The sequence below is a fragment of the Engystomops pustulosus genome, chromosome 3, assembly GCF_040894005.1.
Source record: "Engystomops pustulosus chromosome 3, aEngPut4.maternal, whole genome shotgun sequence".
Lineage (NCBI taxonomy): Eukaryota > Metazoa > Chordata > Amphibia > Anura > Leptodactylidae > Engystomops > Engystomops pustulosus.
The window spans coordinates 217,636,608-217,658,266 of record NC_092413.1 but is presented as its reverse complement, the minus strand read 5'-3'; the positions used below and the strand labels follow the sequence as shown (position 1 = coordinate 217,658,266).

The 21,659-nt window shown below is 44.9% G+C and overlaps 1 protein-coding gene across 1 annotated transcript in view; it reads right to left on the bottom strand.

Annotated features, from left to right (window-relative positions):
- KIF13B (kinesin family member 13B) overlaps positions 1-21,659 on the bottom strand; it is a 142,354-nt gene that overhangs the window by 47,358 nt on the left and 73,337 nt on the right. The window contains exons 14-21 of the mRNA XM_072143836.1: positions 16,694-16,824; positions 11,518-11,604; positions 9,447-9,634; positions 7,568-7,778; positions 6,728-6,890; positions 5,783-5,929; positions 4,292-4,441; positions 4,041-4,166 (exon numbers count right to left, since the gene is read on the bottom strand). Of these exons, the coding sequence (XP_071999937.1) occupies positions 4,041-4,166; positions 4,292-4,441; positions 5,783-5,929; positions 6,728-6,890; positions 7,568-7,778; positions 9,447-9,634; positions 11,518-11,604; positions 16,694-16,824 (1,203 nt within the window). The remainder of the gene's footprint in view (positions 1-4,040; positions 4,167-4,291; positions 4,442-5,782; positions 5,930-6,727; positions 6,891-7,567; positions 7,779-9,446; positions 9,635-11,517; positions 11,605-16,693; positions 16,825-21,659) is intronic.

Genomic DNA, 21,659 nt, shown 5'->3' with positions numbered 1-21,659 from the left:
ACTGCTACCACTAAGTCTACTGCTACCACTAAGTCTACTGCTACCACTAAGTCTACTGCTACCACTAAGTCTACTGCTACCACTAAGTCTACTGCTACCACTAAGTCTACTGCTACCACTAAGTCTACTGCTACCACTAAGTCTACTGCTACCACTAAGTCTACTGCTACCACTAAGTCTACTGCTACCACTAAGTCTACTGCTACCACTAAGTCTACTGCTACCACTAAGTCTACTGCTACCACTAAGTCTACTGCTACCACTAAGTCTACTGCTACCACTAAGTCTACTGCTACCACTAAGTCTACTGCTACCACTAAGTCTACTGCTACCACTAAGTCTACTGCTACCACTAAGTCTACTGCTACCACTAAGTCTACTGCAACCACTAAGTCTACTGCAACCACTAAGTCTACTGCAACCACTAAGTCTACTGCAACCACTAAGTCTACTGCAACCACTAAGTCTACTGCTACCACTAAGTCTACTGCTACCACTAAGTCTACTGCTACCACTAAGTCTACTGCTACCACTAAGTCTACTGCTACCACTAAGTCTACTGCTACCACTAAGTCTACTGCTACCACTAAGTCTACTGCTACCACTAAGTCTACTGCTACCACTAAGTCTACTGCTACCACTAAGTCTACTGCTACCACTAAGTCTACTGCTACCACTAAGTCTACTGCTACCACTAAGTCTACTGCTACCACTAAGTCTACTGCTACCACTAAGTCTACTGCTACCACTAAGTCTACTGCTACCACTAAGTCTACTGCTACCACTAAGTCTACTGCTACCACTAAGTCTACTGCTACCACTAAGTCTACTGCTACCACTAAGTCTACTGCTACTACTAAGTCTACTGCTACTACTAAGTCTACTGCTACTACTAAGTCTACTGCTACTACTAAGTCTACTGCTACTACTAAGTCTACTGCTACTACTAAGTCTACTGCAACTACTACTATTACTAAGTCTACTGCCACCACTAAGTCTACTGCTACCACTAAGTCTACTGCTACCACTAAGTCTACTACTAAGTCGACCTTTAAAATTAGGTTCAACCACTGAATCTACTACATTCTAGACTATTAACCATTTACTACTTTTACATACTTTCCAATAATGTCCCCTACTAGTTATACATCTACTACTATTATGTATATAGGTCTATAGGATATAGGTATATAGGACTAAGTGGTGCATGACTTTGCAGGTTTACAGTCAAAAGACAGGACTTTTTGCAACACAAAGTGTAATGTCACAGTCTCAAGGAAAATACAGCAAGATAATAGACATAGTAATCTAAACTCCTTGTGTTATGGTCAATCTGTAGAATCCTAACCTGGGCAACAAGGAGGCCAAATCTAAAGCCTAGCGGGACCGTAATGTATGGAGCTCTCCCAGGGGAGCAGAATATACTGCAGAAAGTTGTAAAACTTTGCTGGCTACCCATATAAGGAGGTCACCTCCAAAATATAAGTAGGCCATCAAATCTGGGCCTGCCGCCAGATGAACAATCATGGCTCAGTCTCTAAAAATTAGGAAGTAGAATTGCTGTAGTGGGAACTTTGTACTGAGATCTGTCAAGGTCACTCAGCAGGTGACGAGGCCGAGAAGAACAGGACTGTCTGTATGACCAGGAGAGGGCGCTATCTACAACCTCATTATCTACAGAGAAGTGCAGATGTAATAATAACACATACAGCTACCTGACACTACTTATGCTGTATTATACCTCAGAGCTGCACTCACTGTGTACATACATGACATTACGTATCCTGTACTGATCCTGAGTTACATCCTGTATTGTACACCAGAGCTGCACTCACTATTCTGCTGCTGGTGCAGTCACTGTGTACATACATGACATTACTTCTCCTATACTGATCCTGAGTTACATCCTGTATTGTACACCAGAGCTGCACTCACTATTCTGCTGCTGGTGCAGTCACTGTGCACATACATGACATTACTTATCCTGTACTGATCCTGAGTTACATCCTGTATTATACTCCAGAGCTGCACTCACTATTCTGCTGCTGGTGCAGTCACTGTGTGCATACATGACATTACTTATCCTGTACTGATCCTGAGTTACATCCTGTATTTTACCCCAGAGCTGCACTCACTATTCTGCTGCTGGAGCAGTCACTGTGTACATACATGACATTACTTATCCTGTACTGATCCTGAGTTACATCCTGTATTATACTCCAGAGCTGCACTCACTATTCTGCTGCTGGTGCAGTCACTGTGTGCATACATGACATTACTTATCCTGTACTGATCCTGAGTTACATCCTGTATTTTACCCCAGAGCTGCACTCACTATTCTGCTGCTGGTGCAGTCACTGTGTACATACATGACATTACGTATCCTGTACTGATCCTGAGTTACATCCTGTATTATACCCCAGAGCTGCACTCACTATTCTGCTGCTGGTGCAGTCACTGTGTACATACATGACATTACTTATCCTGTACTGATCCTGAGTTACATCCTGTATTATACCCCAGAGCTGCACTCACTATTCTTCTGCTGGTGCAGTCACTGTGTACATACATGACATTACTTATCCTGTACTGATCCTGAGTTACATCCTGTATTATACTCCAGAGCTGAACTCACTATTCTGCTGCTGGTGCAGTCACTGTGTACATACATGACATTACTTATCCTGTACTGATCCAGAGTTACATCCTGTATTATACTCCAGAGCTGCACTCACTATTCTGCTGCTGGTGCAGTCACTGTGTACATACATGACATTACTTATCCTGTACTGATCCAGAGTTACATCCTGTATTATACTCCAGAGCTGCACTCACTATTCTGCTGCTGGTGCAGTCACTGTGTACATACATGACCTTCACATAATACATCTGGATGGTCCGTCATCATTTGCCACCATGTAAAGGTAATTTATAGATGTGTGCATAATAATTTTCTAAGTCCCTCTAATTACTTAACCCCGGTCACATAAAGACAGAGATCATTAGTGATGACCCTGGACACACAGTAATGATATGCAAGCCCCAGGGGTCAATAAGATGCAGGATGTAAAACAAATGACTGTCCAGAGGTCCTGGTCTGTGCCTGCCCAGAGCTTCTTACGGGAAGAGAGATCTGCTGCATCGGCAAGGAGATGCCCCGCCCCCATGTCTACCACACGGAACATTAAGAGGGTCACAAGATGTGACAGGGGTAGAGGGTAAGTGACATAAAAATGGAATTGTCTTTAGAATGAAACATAAGTTCAGCTGGTGGACAAGCAAATATGGCCGACTACTGAACAGCGGGTCACACTAAAGCTTGGGGGATATCAGGGAGCAGTAAAGATAAGTATACTGGGTGCAGGGTACCACAGCAGCACAGAGTATTTCAGGAGAGGTGTGTATTGATCTCATGAATAGTCGCAGACTACACGTTACATACTATGGAAGGAGCAGCAGCATATGCAGAGGAGGAATCACAGCAGCACAGAGTATTTCAGGAGAGGTGTGTGATGATCTCATGGATAGTCATAAACTACACGTTACATACAATGGAAGGAGCAGCAGTATATGCAGCGGAGGAGTCACAGCAGCACAGAGTATTTCAGGAGAGGTGTGTGTCGTTCTCATGGATAGTCACAGACTACACGTCACATACTATGGAAGGAGCAGCAGTATATGCAGAGGAGGAGTCACAGCAGCACAGAGTATTTCAGGAGAGGTGTGTGTTGATTTCATGGAATCACAGCAGCACAGAGTATTTCAGGAGAGGTGTGTGATGATCTCATGAATAGTCGCAGACTACACGTTACATACTCTGGAAGGAGCAGCAGTATATGCAGAGGAGGAGTCACAGCAGCACAGAGTATTTCAGGAGAGGTGTGTGTTGATTTCATGGAATCACAGCAGCACAGAGTATTTCAGGAGAGGTGTGTGATGATCTCATGAATAGTCGCAGACTACACGTTACATACTCTGGAAGGAGCAGCAGTATATGCAGCGGAGGAGTCGCAGCAGCACAGAGTATTTCAGCTACTCACCATACACACTAGTTTGTTCTCCTGAGTTGTGCTGTTGCTGGATGTATCTCCATCTTCGCCCCCGGCTATCCTATCCCCGATGTCACCGCTGATACGGACGACCTCGACATGCAGGCGCCCTGAGATCTGTACAGGAGGTAAGTGCACAAGTCCATCAGGTCAATGTGGAGGGGTATGTCCCCATCTATAAGGAGTCACAGATACTATACAGAGCAGTAATCTACAAGTAATGGGGTGGGTGGGGGCCTCACCTCTCCTTTTTGGTTGATGATGGGGACGGCGTACTGCAGCTTCACGTCATGGAAGAGGGACTCCAAAAACACGTTGGCCACCCCGATGAGACTGTGATTCTCCTGCTCGTCATAGAAAGGGTCGGCGCGGCGGAAGTAGGCCCGGGTCACCTGCAGACAACACATCATTGTAGGCTTAGGGGGAGAAGAGGACACAGGCACATTAAAGGGATTGACAACCTTTCCTAAGGATAGGGGCAGACACCCTACTGCCCCCTGCTGCCTCCATTATGCACAGCACGGCCCATCAATAATTATTCCTAGACAACTTATACATGTAACACTCTATATACAGAGCTATGACTTGTAGGCCCAAAGCCTGAGGCGGCACTGATGAGAGAATTTCAGGATAAATGGCCCCTATGGCCTCGGATCTCTGAAAAACCACAACCAGGAGGCGTGAAGCCCCGGGAGAGACACATTACACATCATAAAGGAGGATACAATGGCTGCTATTTTGTGCTCCAATCTCCCTTTGAGTGGAGCATGCTGGGAGTTGTAGTTTCACAACCACTGGATTGTTGAATGATGCTGATATTATGGCATTTGATACTTTCTAATTGCTTCAAAACAGTCCTCACACTGCTGTTCTCTTAGCTCTCTGTATTGAGCTACTCCACTGTCCTACCCGCCATAGCAAAAGCTGTAGCATGCTCCTAATTCTGTATTTTATCAGAGCACAATGCAGAGAAAGCTAAGCGCACAGCAGTGTGAGGAGTTGTCCCTCGTGCACATGGGCAAGTTGTCATCCTAGAATATAAATCCTTAACTCACAGTACTGCTGCTACTAAGAACAAACAGAGAGGTATGATTGCAAAAAAAAAAGAGCACAGCAGTGTGAGGACACCCCGTAAGTGGACTTTGAGAGTCTAAAATCCTGGAATATAAATCCATATATCACAGTCCTGCTGCTACTAACACCTTACACAGTGGATTTATTACACAGATATCCACGGACAATACCAAACACTGGGTGGTGAGAGCACAGAGCGCAGCAGTGAAAAGCTGCAGCTGCATAATTCTGAAATATAAATCCATATTTCACAGTCCTGCTGCTACTAACAAAATACACAAAGGTCTGATTACACATACATCATGTATACAATACATAACACTGGCTACAGGGAGCACAGAGCACAACAGTGTAAGGACACAACCCCATAAACTACCATCCTGGAATATAAATTTATAGATCACACCTCCTGCTGCTACCAAAATACACACAGGTGTAATTAAACAACCCTCCAAGGTCAATACCAAACACTGTCTGCAGAGAGCTAAGAGCACAGCAGTGTGAGGACACTGTCCTCAGTGCAAGTCCAGGACTGGAGACTGCCTGCAGTCCATGGCAAGACCATTCCCTCTAAAGGCCCCATATTATTGCTTTTTCAAATCAGAAAGTGTGTGTACAAGCCTCCTGTGTATGTATGAGGTCTGTAGTGTGTCACTTACTGGACTGTCCTCCTCGCACGCCTTCCACTCTTGGTAGAGGTCTCTTATGTCCACCAGACGGTTCTCCAGTTTCTCCAGGGACCAGATCTGTTTGCCTCTCCCCTTCCTCCGCACCTGGATGGCCGGTTCGCTCAGCACTTCCCCCCGCTGCAGGAGAAGGAAGGATTAGAGCAGACCCAGACCTAACCCTAGAGACCTTCCATAGATTTTATGGAGCTGCATGTAGCAGGAGAAGCTAGCTCCTTCCTCCGGGGTGCTCCGCTGTGTAACCACCGACCGCTGATCCGCAGATTGTAGCGCCATTCTCTAGTCTTAAATTAATGAAAAGTATCTGTGAGTGAAGGGGCGAGCCTGTATGGTCAGGGATAACCGGTGACAATGGGAGCTCTCCGCAAAATCACCGATCAGGTAAAAGTAGTGTATGGAATACGTATGAAATCGCAAAAAAAAAAAAAAAAAATCTGGAAATCCTCCATTGAGAGAATCTACTGTGGACGGGGTTGCAGATTATTTCAACTCTCCCCCATGGTCGTGCGCCCGATGTCCACTAGGTGTCGCTGCTGCGCTGAAGTCCGTCGGAGTTCACCATCCGTTGCTGGGTGCAGGTAAGTGCGTGTCAAGCGACACTTTTTTAAAAAAAAAATACAGCGGTTTTTCCGAATCCGACGGGTTTTCCGAGGGCCTCGCCCTCCAATTTCCATCGCGTGCACGCCGGCACCATAATCCGATCACGTGCGCCAAAAACCCGGGGCAATTCGGCGCAAAGCGGTAATTTTAGGAAAGCCGACAAAACATAGCGATACGGGCCTCTAGTAAATGGCCCCCTTTGTCTTGTGGATGATCTGCACCCAAATCGGTGTGGGAAATCTAGTGCCAATCCAGACTGTGTGTAGTAAATGTGCCCCATTGCGTCTGGCAGACGAGGGAGCTGACAGGGGCACTCACCTTTCTGTTGGCGTTCAGGCTGGACGCCGGAATCTGTAGGGTCACTTTGTACTCCGTCCTCTTGTCCATCTCATCTGCAATATAATTGGCCTCCTGGACGTACATATTGGCTTTGGCGATCTGTTCCCGGAGCTTTGACAAGCTGTGATGTAGCATCACCTCCCTGAAGAAACAGAACCATATTAGTAAAGAAGCACTCCAGCTAAATATTATCCAATCCCCCTTTAGGTTTCACTGTATCCCTCACTTCCATAATGCCTCAGCACACATGCCTGCTGGGAGGACTGTGTCATTACCCCTTTCTCCATATTCTTCTAAAAAGTATAAGTTAAGTTAAGAGGCAGCAGGGGAATAGCCACATCAGATGCACCTTCATTTCTATAGCACCTAGAAACATTTTGCTAATTTCTCATTAAAGATAAGAATCTTATCTTTCAGATTGTGGTTCTGTGATTTACAGAACCAGAGATACAGACAGAAATAGTTGGGAATGTGAGCGAGCGGATAAAGATCCATTTCCCACCTTTGTTTTAAAATGCCGGTTATGTAGATAGGGTGATCTGACAGATGAGATTCTTACCTTTAATATGACAACAGCAGTAAGGTTTTAGGTGCTATAGAACTGCAGATAGAAGCATCTGAAGTGCCCCCCCCCCCTGCAGTCTCTAAACCTCTCTGCTCTTTGTCACATGACTTTGAAGATTTTTTTTATTGGTTATCAGATGGGATTTCACATAAACCAGGGAATTTTAGAAAGCTCATTTCATCCCCTACCTGAGAAAATAACAAAACTGATACAAATATTTTTTCACACGTCAGAGACTACTTTTTAGCCATCACCTCTCCTCTGTCCACTGCCTGATGCGCTGCTGGGCGTTGGGAGACCCAAAGGAGAAGCGGTCCATGCTGCGGTAGTGCTGCTTCTCCGGGGACAGCCGCCTGCGCAGCTGCTCCAGCTCGTGCTCGTACATCAGCCTCTGGCGTTCCAGCGCCGTGCGCTTCTCCTCCTCGTGCTGCTGCTCCATGGTCTGTAGTATGGCTTGCATGGGGTCTATAGGAGGCCGAGGAAACAACAGTGAGGAAAGAAATGACACTAACAAGATCTCTGCAAAATGAAGGATAAGCCTGAGCACTGGGCACTGCAAAGCTCTAACATCAAGAGCACAGGAGAGCCCTGACCCGGGCACCTACATTCTCAAGAGGACTGAGCTGCACTACCAGCGGGCAGAATGGTATGTGACATATAATACGTGTAATACTTAATAAATATCCATTTATAAGTATAAGTATTCTAAGAATAGGTCAAAGGTCCAAAGTCCTATAGATCTGTCAGCAGGTGTGACCATCCAACCTGCAGCCAGTGTTAGGCTACATGCACATGAACGTGTCCAGACTGGAACCCGAGCATAGCGCACGTTTGGCTGGAGAGGAGGAAGGATGAGCGCTGCTCACCCCCTTCCCTCATTGTAGGGACGCCTGGTGCCCTGCGTACTTACAGGAAAAGATAACGCATGCTCTATCTTTTTCCTGGCAACCGCACTGTGCACACGTGTTTTCATCGTATCATGGTGCCGTAGACGTCTATGGAGGCATCTATCCCATACTGTTCGTGTACAAGGTATAGTCGGTGGAGAGGTGTGCAATCATGTGTGTATGTTGTTAGTAGCAGCAGGACTGTGATACAGGGCATTACATTTCAAGATTGTAGAATTGCAGTGTGACCATGTCCTCACACTGCTGTGCTCTGTGCAGCCAGTTTTATGTATTGTCCCTGGAGAGATGTGTAATCAGACCTTTGTATATGTTAATAATAGTCACAGGACATTGACAGATGAATTTAAAGAATAAAAGCCATCATCTCTAGGGAATGACACCGTTCTTGCTTAATTCTGGAATGACCGTATTTGCGAAAAAAACAACTTTATAAAAATATGCAAATGAGCCAGTGTCACTCCTGCCAACGTCACTGGAGCACCTCTTGGCTCCCTCATCTCATAATTTATGCACACCCCACACACTTAATGTTCCTCCTTGTCCCGCCCGCTGACCCGCAGATAACCGGTTGCAGCACCCGCCTGTCAGCAATTCTCGCGAATCCAGCCAGCTGTGCAAGGAAAGTGCACACATGCGCGAGTGCCGGGTGACGTCACCAGCTGTTTGAGGTTCAGAGGACAGGACGAAAGGAAATAGTAATTGAGTGGGGGTGTGCATGCGTTATGAGAGGGAGGAGCAAAGAGCCTCCGGCTCATTTGCATATTGTTATCAAGACGTTTATGTCACAAACACGGCAGTTCCAGGAGTCCCCTCTCCTAGAGACCTCAACGAGCAATTAGGTTTGGCCAGTCTACCATCAGTAAATCTGATGGTAGATGTCTTACATTCACGGGATTGCAGCTTCTCCAAGTGCACTGGGGGTGTGTCCTCACACTGCTGAGTTCTGTGCACTGAGCTGCTTCACACCCACTCCTTACTGCATGTTAGCCTGCTACAGCTTTTGCTCAGACATGTGCAGCAGTTCAATGCAAAGAGCCCAGAGCACAGAAGTGTGAGAAAACACCCCAGTGCACATGGAGAAGCTACAATCCTGGAGCATAAACCCATATATCACAGTCCTGCTGCTAACAACATACACAAAAGTATAATTACAAATATCTTGAGGGACAATATGAGCAGTCATACCTGCTGACAGGTTCCCTTTAATGTTATGCCACTTATTTACCGTTATTTCCCAGAGCCTTCATCATGACCTCCATCTGCGCGTACTCATAGTTGAAGTTGACCTCGCTGGACACCTCGCTGGACGAATCCCCATCTGCATCCAACTGCTCGAAGCTGCTGCTGTTCCTCATGCTGACGTCCCGCTCCTCGTCCTCCCGCTCAGACTTCTTCTTCTTTGGTAAACTTATCCTACAAGACCGGATCAGAAATGTGGAATTAATGATATTGGTAGTTGGAACCAATATGTGAGAAGTATATTTACATATGACCTGCACTGATACATTGTAACAAGCCGGCTTAAGAGAGAAAATTGGGCTAATAACTCTATTTAGCAGGGTATGACTGTACCAAACCCTCAGCTCTGACAAAGTACTTGCCAGCTCGGAGCCCCCGCTCTTGAGAGTATGTGGTCATATGTAAATATCATGTATGGAGATGTTGTCTTCTGATGTAGTGTTTGCAGACGCATCTTCCTTGGCTCAGTCTATCGGCACATGTCTAGACAGGCCGGGACTACAAAGTCCTGGAAAACCCCTTTAAAGGGCATCTACCAGCAGTATTATGGATTGTGAACTAAGCGCACCGACATACTGGTGTGTGCCCCTCTGGTAGGATCGGCTCTTCTTTTATATTCCACTACCGTTGTTTACCCCCCGCCCCTCTCCAAAAAAAAAAAAGGCTTTAAAAATCATGCAAATGAACCTCAGGGGCTCCACGCTCAATTGACAGCTATGGAGCCTGGAGCCCCTGAGGCTTATCTGTATAATCTTTAAAGCCACGTAAATGCAAGGGCATAAAAAGCAAAACAGAGAGCAGCTCCTGCCAGTGGGGGCACATACCTGCATGTAAGTGTGCTTGGTTTACAATGCTTGATCCTGGTGGAAGATTTATTCAAGAAGTCTTAGCTACAGTGAAGCTCAGCTGCTTCTATTACAAGGTCACATATCACTGGACCATACAATGGGGCGGATTCTATAGGCCAGAATTTTTACTTTAAGGGGGAATATAAAACCCTGAAACACATACAACTAATAGCCAAAGGGGCGGGAAGAGACAATCCCCCAGGAAAAAGACTGCACCCATATGAGCTATGGGGGGTGGGTTCATATCTTGTCAATGGGCGAACCGATTTTATGAAGAAAAACACCAAATTGATCAAAAGTTCAGCAACAAGCACATGGGGTAAGTCATTCAAGATTTTGTATTTGGAAACAAATCCCCTTTAAATTGCAAGTGCAAGTGCCTGGCGTTATACCAACTTTTATTTGACATGGGGGGGGGGGGGGGGCTTGTTTTTCTATGTTGTTATTTTTCAATTTTCAAAAATGTAAAGTCTTTAAAAACAAACAAAAATAACTTACCGTATTTTTCAGACTAAGGCGCAACGGATTATAAGGCGCACCGACAATAAATGCCTGCTAAAACGTCTAGGTTCATATATAAGTCACAGCGGATTATAAGGATGAATGACCAGCAGGGGGCAGACCTGTGCACAGCTCAAGACAGCTGTTGTCTGTAAGAACGGTTCATATATAAGGCGCACCGGACTGTAAGGCGCACCTTTGATTTCTGAACAAATCAAAGGATTTTTTGTACGCCTTATAGTCCGAAAAATACGGTACTAGAAAATGTTTTTAACCAAGGTGGGTTAGACAAGATGCCAGATTTATGACCTCCAGTAAAACCTCATGAACGTGAACGTTCTGGCGGACATATAGGCGGCTGGATACACATCCCTAAAGATGCCCGGCTGCAATACACACAAGTACCGTCGCCGGGGAAAAAATAGAGCAAGTTGTATCTTCCCCCATTGGTATGGCCGGGCATCAGTCGTCTCTATGGAGAGGGGAGGGGTAAGCAGCAGTCACCCCTGCTCCCTCCTGCACACGGGCACAGCAGAGCGAGCATACACACGTGTGCAATGAGCCTCGCAGGTCTGTCAAACGGTCTTGCTATAAAGGATTAATAAGTCTGAACCAGTTTGCAATATGATAATGTAAGGAGGTATTATCCCCGAAAAGTAAAGGATTGAACCCATGTCTGTTCAGCAGTGACGATTATGGAAGAATTACCTGAAAAAGTGATTGTTGCCCCAGAGAATGCGGTCCCCGTGCTGCAGCTGGGTGGGATTGGTGACCACTGAGCCATTTACCAATGTCCTGCAAGAGAACAACATTGAGTTATTAGCGGTGTCAGTATATACCGCACCTCCGTATCATGTCACTGCCTCTCCAGCGCCCCCTAGTGTATAACATCACAGGACAGTATCAGATATTACGAATTGGTAATGCTGAGAATTTCAATCAAGACAGTAACGAGTGTAAAAATAGAGATTAAAACACAGTGATGTGATAAGCAAGAACAGACAAAGAGATCCGAGGGCAGGAAGGGGACTTCTACAAAGCTGCTTCTTTATAAAGACGGCTCATTAAATAGCCAAAACTGCATTAGAGAAGTTAAATTATGATGTACAATAAGGAATACAGATAAAAATACAAAGCAGTAATCACAATTCTGCGGGATGTAACTCAGGATAAGTAATGTCATGTATGTACACAGTGACTGCACCAGCAGCAGAATAGTGAGTGCAGCTCTGGGGTATAATACAGGATGTAACTCAGGATCAGTACAGGATAAGTAATGTCATGTATGTACACAGTGACTGCATCAGCAGCAGAATAGTGAGTGCAGCTCTGGGGTATAATACAGGATGTAACTCAGGATCAGTACAGGATAAGTAATGTCATGTATGTACACAGTGACTGCACCAGCAGCAGAATAGTGAGTGCAGCTCTGGAGTATAATACAGGATGTAACTCAGGATCAGTACAGGATAAGTAATGTCATGTATGTACACAGTGACTGCACCAGCAGCAGGATAGTGAGTGCAGCTCTGGGGTATAATACAGGATGTAACTCAGGATCAGTACAGGATAAGTAATGTCATGTATGTACACAGTGACTGCACCAGCAGCAGAATAGTGAGTGCAGCTCTGGGGTATAATACAGGATGTAACTCAGGATCAGTACAGGATAAGTAATGTCATGTATGTACACAGTGACTGCATCAGCAGCAGAATAGTGAGTGCAGCTCTGGGGTATAATACAGGATGTAACTCAGGATCAGTACAGGATAAGTAATGTCATGTATGTACACAGTGACTGCACCACCAGCAGAATAGTGAGTGCAGCTCTGGAGTATAATACAGGATGTAACTCAGGATCAGTACAGGATAAGTAATGTCATGTATGTACACAGTGACTGCACCACCAGCAGAATAGTGAGTGCAGCTCTGGGGTATAATACAGGATGTAACTCAGGATCAGTACAGGATAAGTAATGTCATGTATGTACACAGTGACTGCACCAGCAGCAGAATAGTGAGTGCAGCTCTGGGGTATAATACAGGATGTAACTCAGCATCAGTACAGGATAAGTAATGTCATGTATGTACACAGTGACTGCACCGGCAGCAGAATAGTGAGTGCAGCTCTGGGGTATAATACAGGATGTAACTCAGGACCAGTACAGGATAAGTAATGTCATGTATGTACACAGTGACTGCACCAGCAGCAGAATAGTGAGTGCAGCTCTGGAGTATAATACAGGATGTAACTCAGGATCAGTACAGGATAAGTAATGTCATGTATGTACACAGTGACCGCACCACCAGCAGAATAGTGAGTGCAGCTCTGGGGTATAATACAGGATGTAACTCAGGATCAGTACAGGATAAGTAATGTCATGTATGTACACAGTGACTGCACCAGCAGCAGAATAGTGAGTGCAGCTCTGGAGTATAATACAGGATGTAACTCAGGATCAGTACAGGATAAGTAATGTCATGTATGTACACAGTGACTGCACCAGCAGCAGAATAGTGAGTGCAGCTCTGGAGTATAATACAGGATGTAACTCAGGATCAGTACAGGATAAGTAATGTCATGTATGTACACAGTGACTGCACCAGCAGCAGAATAGTGAGTGCAGCTCTGGGGTATAATACAGGATGTAACTCCGGATCAGTACAGGATAAGTAATGCCATGTATGTACACAGTGACTGCACCAGCAGCAGAATAGTGAGTGCAGCTCTGGGGTATAATACAGGATGTAACTCAGCATCAGTACAGGATAAGTAATGTCATGTATGTACACAGTGACTGCACCAGCAGCAGAATAGTGAGTGCAGCTCTGGGGTATAATACAGGATGTAACTCAGGACCAGTACAGGATAAGTAATGTCATGTATGTACACAGTGACTGCACCAGCAGCAGAATAGTGAGTGCAGCTCTGGAGTATAATACAGGATGTAACTCAGTATCAATACAGGATAAGTAATGTCATGTATGTACACAGTGACTGCACCAGCAGCAGAATAGTGAGTGCAGCTCTGGGGTATAATACAGGATGTAACTCAGGATCAGTACAAGATAAGTAATGTCATGTATGTACACAGTGACTGCACCAGCAGCAGAATAGTGAGTGCAGCTCTGGAGTATAATACAGGATGTAACTCAGGATCAGTACAGGATAAGTAATATCATGTATGTACACAGTGACTGCACCAGCAGCAGAATAGTGAGTGCAGCTGTGGAGTATAATACAGGATGTAACTCAGGATCCGTACAGGATAAGTAATGTCATGTATGTACACAGTGACTGCACCAGCAGCAGAATAGTGAGTGCAGCTCTGGAGTATAATACAGGATGTAACTCAGTATCAATACAGGATAAGTAATGTCATGTATGTACACAGTGACTGCACCAGCAGCAGAATAGTGAGTGCAGCTCTGGGGTATAATACAGGATGTAACTCAGGACCAGTACAGGATAAGTAATGTCATGTATGTACACAGTGACTGCACCAGCAGCAGAATAGTGAGTGCAGCTCTGGAGTATAATACAGGATGTAACTCAGGATCAGTACAGGGTAAGTAATGTCATGTATGTACACAGTGACTGCACCAGCAGCAGAATAGTGAGTGCAGCTCTGGGGTATAATACAGGATGTAACTCAGGATCAGTACAAGATAAGTAATGTCATGTATGTACACCGTGACTCCGCTATAATACTACTACCTGGTATAAGTTGCTAATGGAGTTATTTTCTCTGAGCACCAGAGTATATAATAACCCTGAGCTACGGACAGGCTTATGTGGACATACATGATTAGGACTTCCTGTGATAATGTGTGCCCAATCTATCAGATAACTACAGGTCTTCTCTTGTGCTGCCCCTGCCCGCTGGATCACTCTTCCATGATATTTCCCTGTGTTTGCACCTCTCCATTAGTCGGTATGATGTAGAGATGATGATGGGAGATGACAGAGAGGAGTCTGTGTGTGTGGAGACGTGCGCTGGCTTGTCACGGCTCTGGATGGCTTCTTATTATAACAGTAGTCAGGTATGTAGAGAATGTGACAAGAGCGAGAGGAGACGTTATATTATATAATAGGACGGGGTTGGATACTACATTCACTCTCTGGTGTGTCATCATATGGACTAAGCACAGGTCCAGTAATATACATAGTATACAGAGACACTATACCCACTACAGGACCCCATTGTACAACATACAACACACTGGACATACACTTACAGTCTTCTGACCTACCTGACCTCCACTGCATCTACCGCTCCACCTGTAAGAGCACCGGAGCCTTTATGACAACAACCTGCAGACTGCTGTCAGGTAATGAGGGTGCGCAGATTATCACGCCTCATCTCCTGCCTCACCTGGCTGACAGATTCCCACAGGACGCCCCCTAGTGGCCAGGGAGGTGCGGAAATTTTAAAGTGCAATCTACAGCGCCATCTTCTGTACGAATGGTTGTAATGCAATCAAAAGATGAAAGTCATCACAAGATACAGGGGGTCTGCTAGTAGAGAGCTGCAGATTACTACATTATTGTAATATTTCTTCCAATGAAAAGTCTTCTCTGCTCCAATGACAAAATGGGGGTCATTTACTTACCCGGTCCTGTCGCGATCCAGCGGCACCTCCTCAGACGAGGATTCGGGTCTTCCGGCGTTTTACTAAGGTCGTGCGCCCGATGTCCACCAGGAGTTCCCTGCTGCACCAAGGTCCGCTGGAGTTCACCAACCTATTCCCGGTACATGTGAGTGATAGATTTTGCGACACAATTCGTTTTTTAAATTCCGCGGTATTTCAGAATTCGTCAGGTTTTCCGACGGCCGCGGCCCCCGATTTCTGCCGCATGCAACCCGGCGCCGATGCGCTGAAATCTGATCGCATGCGCCAAAATCCCGGCGGATTTCGGCGCAAAACGGAAGAATTCAAGATACCCAACGAAAATGCGCCCGCGGAGCCCTTAGTAAATGACCCCCAATGTCTTAAAGGGAACCTGTCAGCGGGTTCATGTAGACTGCAGACAGTGTTATGTGCGGTCCCTGGAGAGATGTGTAATCCTACCGCTGTGCATGTAAGTAGCTGCAGAAGAACTGTGATATATGGATTTATATTCCAGGATTGTAGGACTGTCCTCTCACTGCTGTGCTCTGTGCTCTCTGCAGGCTGTGTTATGTATTGTCCCGGGAGAGATGTATAATCATACTTTGTTAATGTTGTTAGTAGCAGCAGGACTATGATATATGGATTTATATTCCAGGATTGTAGCAACTCCAAGTGCACTGGAAAGGTGTCCTCACACTGCTGTGCTCTCCGCAAGCAGTGCTATGTATTGGCAAATCCATAGGCAAATGTGTAATCATACCCTTGTGTTTGTTTTTAGAAAATCGGGACTGTGGTATATGTATTTATATTCCACAATTGTAGCTACTATAAGTACAGTAGGGGCATGTCCTCACACTGCTGTGCTCTGAGCTTCTACACAGGTCCTCACCTTTGTTGAAAAACTACAGCACAGGTGACAGGCTTATTGCAGTGGAGCAGTTCATTACAGAGAGCTCAGAGCACAGCCCCAGGGCACCTGGAAACGTTACAATCCTGAAATATAAATCCATATATCACAGTCCTGCTGCTACTAACAACACAAAAAGGTCTGATTACACAACCCAACACTGGCTGCAGAGAGCCCAGAATAAAGCAGTTTGAGGAAACACCCCCAGTGCACTTGGAGAAGCTAGAATCCAAGGAATATAAATCTATATTTCACAGTCCTGCTTCTACTAACATAAACAAAAGTTTCATCACACATCTCTGCAGGGAGAATACAGAACACTAGTGCATCCAGAATAACCCCTTCCTCCCTGGTTATCTTTACCTGGCGTTCTTCATTGGCGTTAATACGACTTGTCCTTCGGTGGATATATCTATGACGCAGTGCGCAGGTTGGATTCCCATCCCACATAACTGGATGTCCTGCGAGTTGTCGGATCCTATCAGCGTGTGATCCTGTGAAAATAAGAAAAATATAATCAAGAATTCAAGGATTTCAGAGTCTTATCAAGGGATCGCACGCTCCAAACCTACAATAGCGAATACAACTAAAACCTCTCACAGCTGAAGCTTTGCTACAACTGCACGCAAGCCAGGACAACCATTGGTCTGTTACAATGTATCAGGGTAGGTAGAAAGGCAACGGACTATAGTCCAAGGTTACTGAAGTTGGATGCAATTGTAACAGACTTCCAGCTGTGGGAGTATAGAAGAATCTTGATGAAAAGTTGCAGAACTCTTTTGTACTATGATTACATTGTATATGATTAAAGCCTTGACCGAATATCCGCCATACTCACACAGACCCCTTAAGCAAATCTCCTCAATGTGTCCATATGGCGAGGCTAGCAGTGCAGGATTGGGGTGGCCGACCCCCTTACAAGTTTGGTAGCCCCTGACTACGGCAGCTCAGGACCTGATACCAGCGGAGGCTCCAGCCCGTGCACTCGGGAGGACTCTATATTACTGAGCCCGTCTCCCCTGGCCCATTTCCAAATTTCTCTCCCCCTCCCCATCCCCCGCACATCATTCTCTCCCAGATAAGAGGAGCGCTAGTTGTAGGGCCGGATCCCACTTTCCAGGAGGGTTTGATTACTAAGCAGATGGAAAACAACAGACTCTCACACCCGGTGCCGTCACCCGCATCCGAGTGTCCCTGACGCAGCACAAGATGTGGACACTTTCTGCTGAGGCAGCGCTTATTCACATGCGGGAGGTGGAAATTCGGGGGAGAGGTGGAGGACGCAGACGTGACAAAGTGACTTTGAGAAAGGTTTCATGGTCGTGATAGAAAACGTTAAAAAGTCAACCGACCAACGCGACAAAAGAAAACAACCGACGGATGTGACAATCCTGTAATCTGCCAATACTGATAATCCAAAACTGATTATTGTTGCAACAGAAAACAGGATTTAAACACAAAATAAAAGAAATAAAAGGGTTAAGGGGTAAATTATTTGATTCCTCTGTTTTGGTTTTTGTATTTCTATAGGTGTGGGTATTGGGCAATTTTTTTTATATGTTCGGGAGAATAATGGGGTTATAATGTATTTTATTTACTTGAAAGTGTAAATTTCCTTGAAATATTAAAATTTCTAAAATTAAAAAAGTTAAAGGGAACCTGTCACCAGTATACCCCGATTTTAGCCCTCCACACTTCCCCATAGAGCATTGCATGTACACTACTAAACATCTTTTGTTGCAAAAATCGGCTTTACAGAGAAAAAGATAACTTATATTTTACCTTTGAAAAACCTGTGCAGTGTGACTACTCCAGTCGCCAAATGGGCGGGGTTGAAGAGGAGTATATTCCCCCCCACCCTCTGGAAACGTCTCCTCACTGCCGCATTTTCAAATCAATATTACCGCCCCTCATCCACCATTTGTCTTCATTTCAACGGCCCCTTGCTCGGCCTTACTGTTGACGTCACCCGTCCCGCCTGCTGCCCGCAACTCTCGCTGACCGCGTCTGGCAATCTCGCGCCTGCGCGGTCAGCATCGCTTGTGCTCTGCGCACGGACATGCGCAGATGAAGCAGTGCCGGCCACAAGGTCCCCGCATTCATCTGCGCATGCGCCACACTACACTGACAACTCGCACCAGTTACGTTGTTTGCGTAACCCACGGCGCCTCTGTGTCTATTCTCCCAGTTCCCACTCAGTCAGTGATTGCTCCTGACTGGGTGAGGCTGCAGATACTAACATGTGAGGGGGCTGACTGTATTAGTATCTGCAGCCTCACCCAGTCAGGGAGCAATCACTGACTGAGTGGGAACTGGGAGAATAGACACAGAGGCGCCGTGGATTATGCAAACAACGTAACTAGTGCGAGTTGTCAGCGTAGCGTGGCGCATGCGCAGAGCACAAGCGATTCTGACCGCGCAGGCGCGAGATTGCCAGACGCGGTCAGCGAGAGTTGCGGGCAGCAGGCGGGACGGGTGACGTCAACAGTAAGGCCGAGCAAGGGAGCGTTGAAATGAAGACAAATGGTGGATGAGGGGCGGTAATATTGATTTGAAAATGCGGCAGTGAGGAGACGTTTCCAGAGGGTGGGGGGGGGAATATACTCCTCTTCAACCCCGCCCATTTGGCGACTGGAGTAGTCAAACTGCACAGGTTTTTCAAAAGGTAAAATATAAGTTATCTTTTTCTCTGTAAAGCCGATTTTTGCAACAAAAGATGTTTAGTAGTGTACATGCAATGCTCTATGGGGAAGTGTGGAGGGCTAAAATCGGGGTATACTGGTGACAGGTTCCCTTTATAAAAAAAAAATAAAAAAATCTGCCAATAATGATAATTCAGGACCCGTAGATATAATACCGTACCTGATTGTTGCAACAGAAAACAGGATTTAAAAAAAAAAAAAAAAAGCTATAAAAATCATTAAAAAAAAAAACACAAAAGAAACAACAAAAAAGTAAAGAAAAACAGAATAAAAATTTAGAAGGAAACAGAAGATACGACCAGGAGTAACAAGTGAAGGAGTAACAATCCTTCAATCCGGCAGAACGGAGAATCCAAGAAACCGTGAAAAAAAAAAAAAACAGTCCAATATCTACATCATCCAAAAAGGACAAAATCGTCTCCATGCACCTATTGTGTGTGCATTAAATTTACAAAATCTATAGAAAAACATAACAATGGGAAATCCTTGGCGCCCACATTCCATGTGCTGGTGTGACGTGGAGCGATACCTGTGCAGTGGGATATCTGACCTTCCTCTCGATAGAAAATTATTCCAGGAACGTAAAGCACCAGAATAACAAAATACACACAGAGTTACTATACTATCCACACACACAGAGGGTTACTACAGTATCCACACACACACACACACACACACACACACACACAGTTACTATACTATCCACACACACACACAGTTACTATACTATCCACACACACACACACACACACACACACACACACACACACACACACACACACACACACACACACACACAGTTACTATACTATCCACACACACACACAGTTACTATACTATCCACACACACACACACACACACACACAGTTACTATACTATCCACACACACACACACACAGTTACTATACTATCCACACACACACACACACAGTTACTATACTATCCACACACACACACAGTTACTATACTATCCACACACACACACAGTTACTATACTATCCACACACACACACACAGAGTTACTATACTATCCACACACACACACACAGAGTTACTATACTATCCACACACACAGAGTTACTATACTATCCACACACACAGAGTTACTATACTATCCACACACACAGAGTTACTATACTATCCACACACACACAGTTACTATACTATCCACACACACACACAGTTACTATACTATCCACACACACACACACACACACACACACACACACAGTTACTATACTATCCACACACACACACACACACACACAGTTACTATACTATCCACACACACACACACACACACACACACACACACACACACAGTTACTATACTATCCACACACACACACACAGAGTTACTATACTATCCACACACACAACTATTCCTTATTTTTTAAACATTACAGCTACAACATGACAAGTATTTTAAAGATACAGGCAATCCCCGGGTTACGTACAAGATAGGGTTCCATCGGTTTGTTCTTAAGTTGAATTTGTATTTAAGTCGAAACTGTATATTTTATAATTGTAGATCAAGACAAAAACAAAAAATTTTGGCCTCAGTGACAATTGGAGTTTCAAAATTTTTGAAAATTTTTGTAATGGGACCAAGGATTCTCAATAGAACTTCATTACAGACACCTTACAGCTGATCATTGCAGACTGGGACTATAGTAACATCCAGAGAGCTTCACCAGAGGTCACAGGTGGCAGAGGGGTCCGTCTCCAAGTAGGGGTCGTCTGTAAGTCAGGTGTTCTTAAGCCGCCTGTATTTTGTTATAGTGTGTTACAAAAATTACTCATTTATATTCTTCTTTATTTACCAAACATGCACATGCTATATAGATTCATTGTATCCTGCACAGATACAAGATCCCCTGTGCCAGATACAGCAAAGCTCCAGAACATAACAGCCTCCTCCATGTGTCACAGAGGGACCATGTTCTTTACGAGATCTGCTTAAATTTTCTGTCTGTGGCTATAGAGTTGATTTTAGTCTCATCTGTCCATAGGACATTCTCCCAGAAGCTTAGTGGTTTGTCATCATGTAATTTTGCTTTTTTTATGATTTGTTTTCAGCAAAGTGTCCTCCTTGGTTGTCTCCCAGTAAGTCTACTATGGCTCAAACAACAACGGATGGTGCGATTTGATAATGATGGTTCCTTGAGCTTTAAATCTCTTTAGAAGTTTTTTCTGGCCTCTTTTGTTACCATTTGTATTATTTGTACCTGTGTAGTGGAATATCTGACATTCCTCTAGGTAGAAAATTATTCCAGGAACGTAAAGCACCAGAATAACAAAATACACACACACAGACTGTTACTATAGTATCCCCTTCGTTTAAACAAAGTAACAACCCAAAATGGTCACAGAAATAACTTAAATCTGACAAAAGTAAAAATAAATGACATTTCTTTTCCTCCTGGCTTCAAGAGAATTTTTAAAAATAAAACTCATGGCACAGGCCTGGACATGCAGGATGGTCGCTTAACTGAATGTTTTGTTGCAGAACCTTTTGAGGCAATTGCTACAATCCCACGATTACTGTAACCGTCAATGAGACCTCTGCACCTCTCTGCAGGGATTTTGGGCCATTTCTAATGAGCAAATGGACCTTTTCCATGTT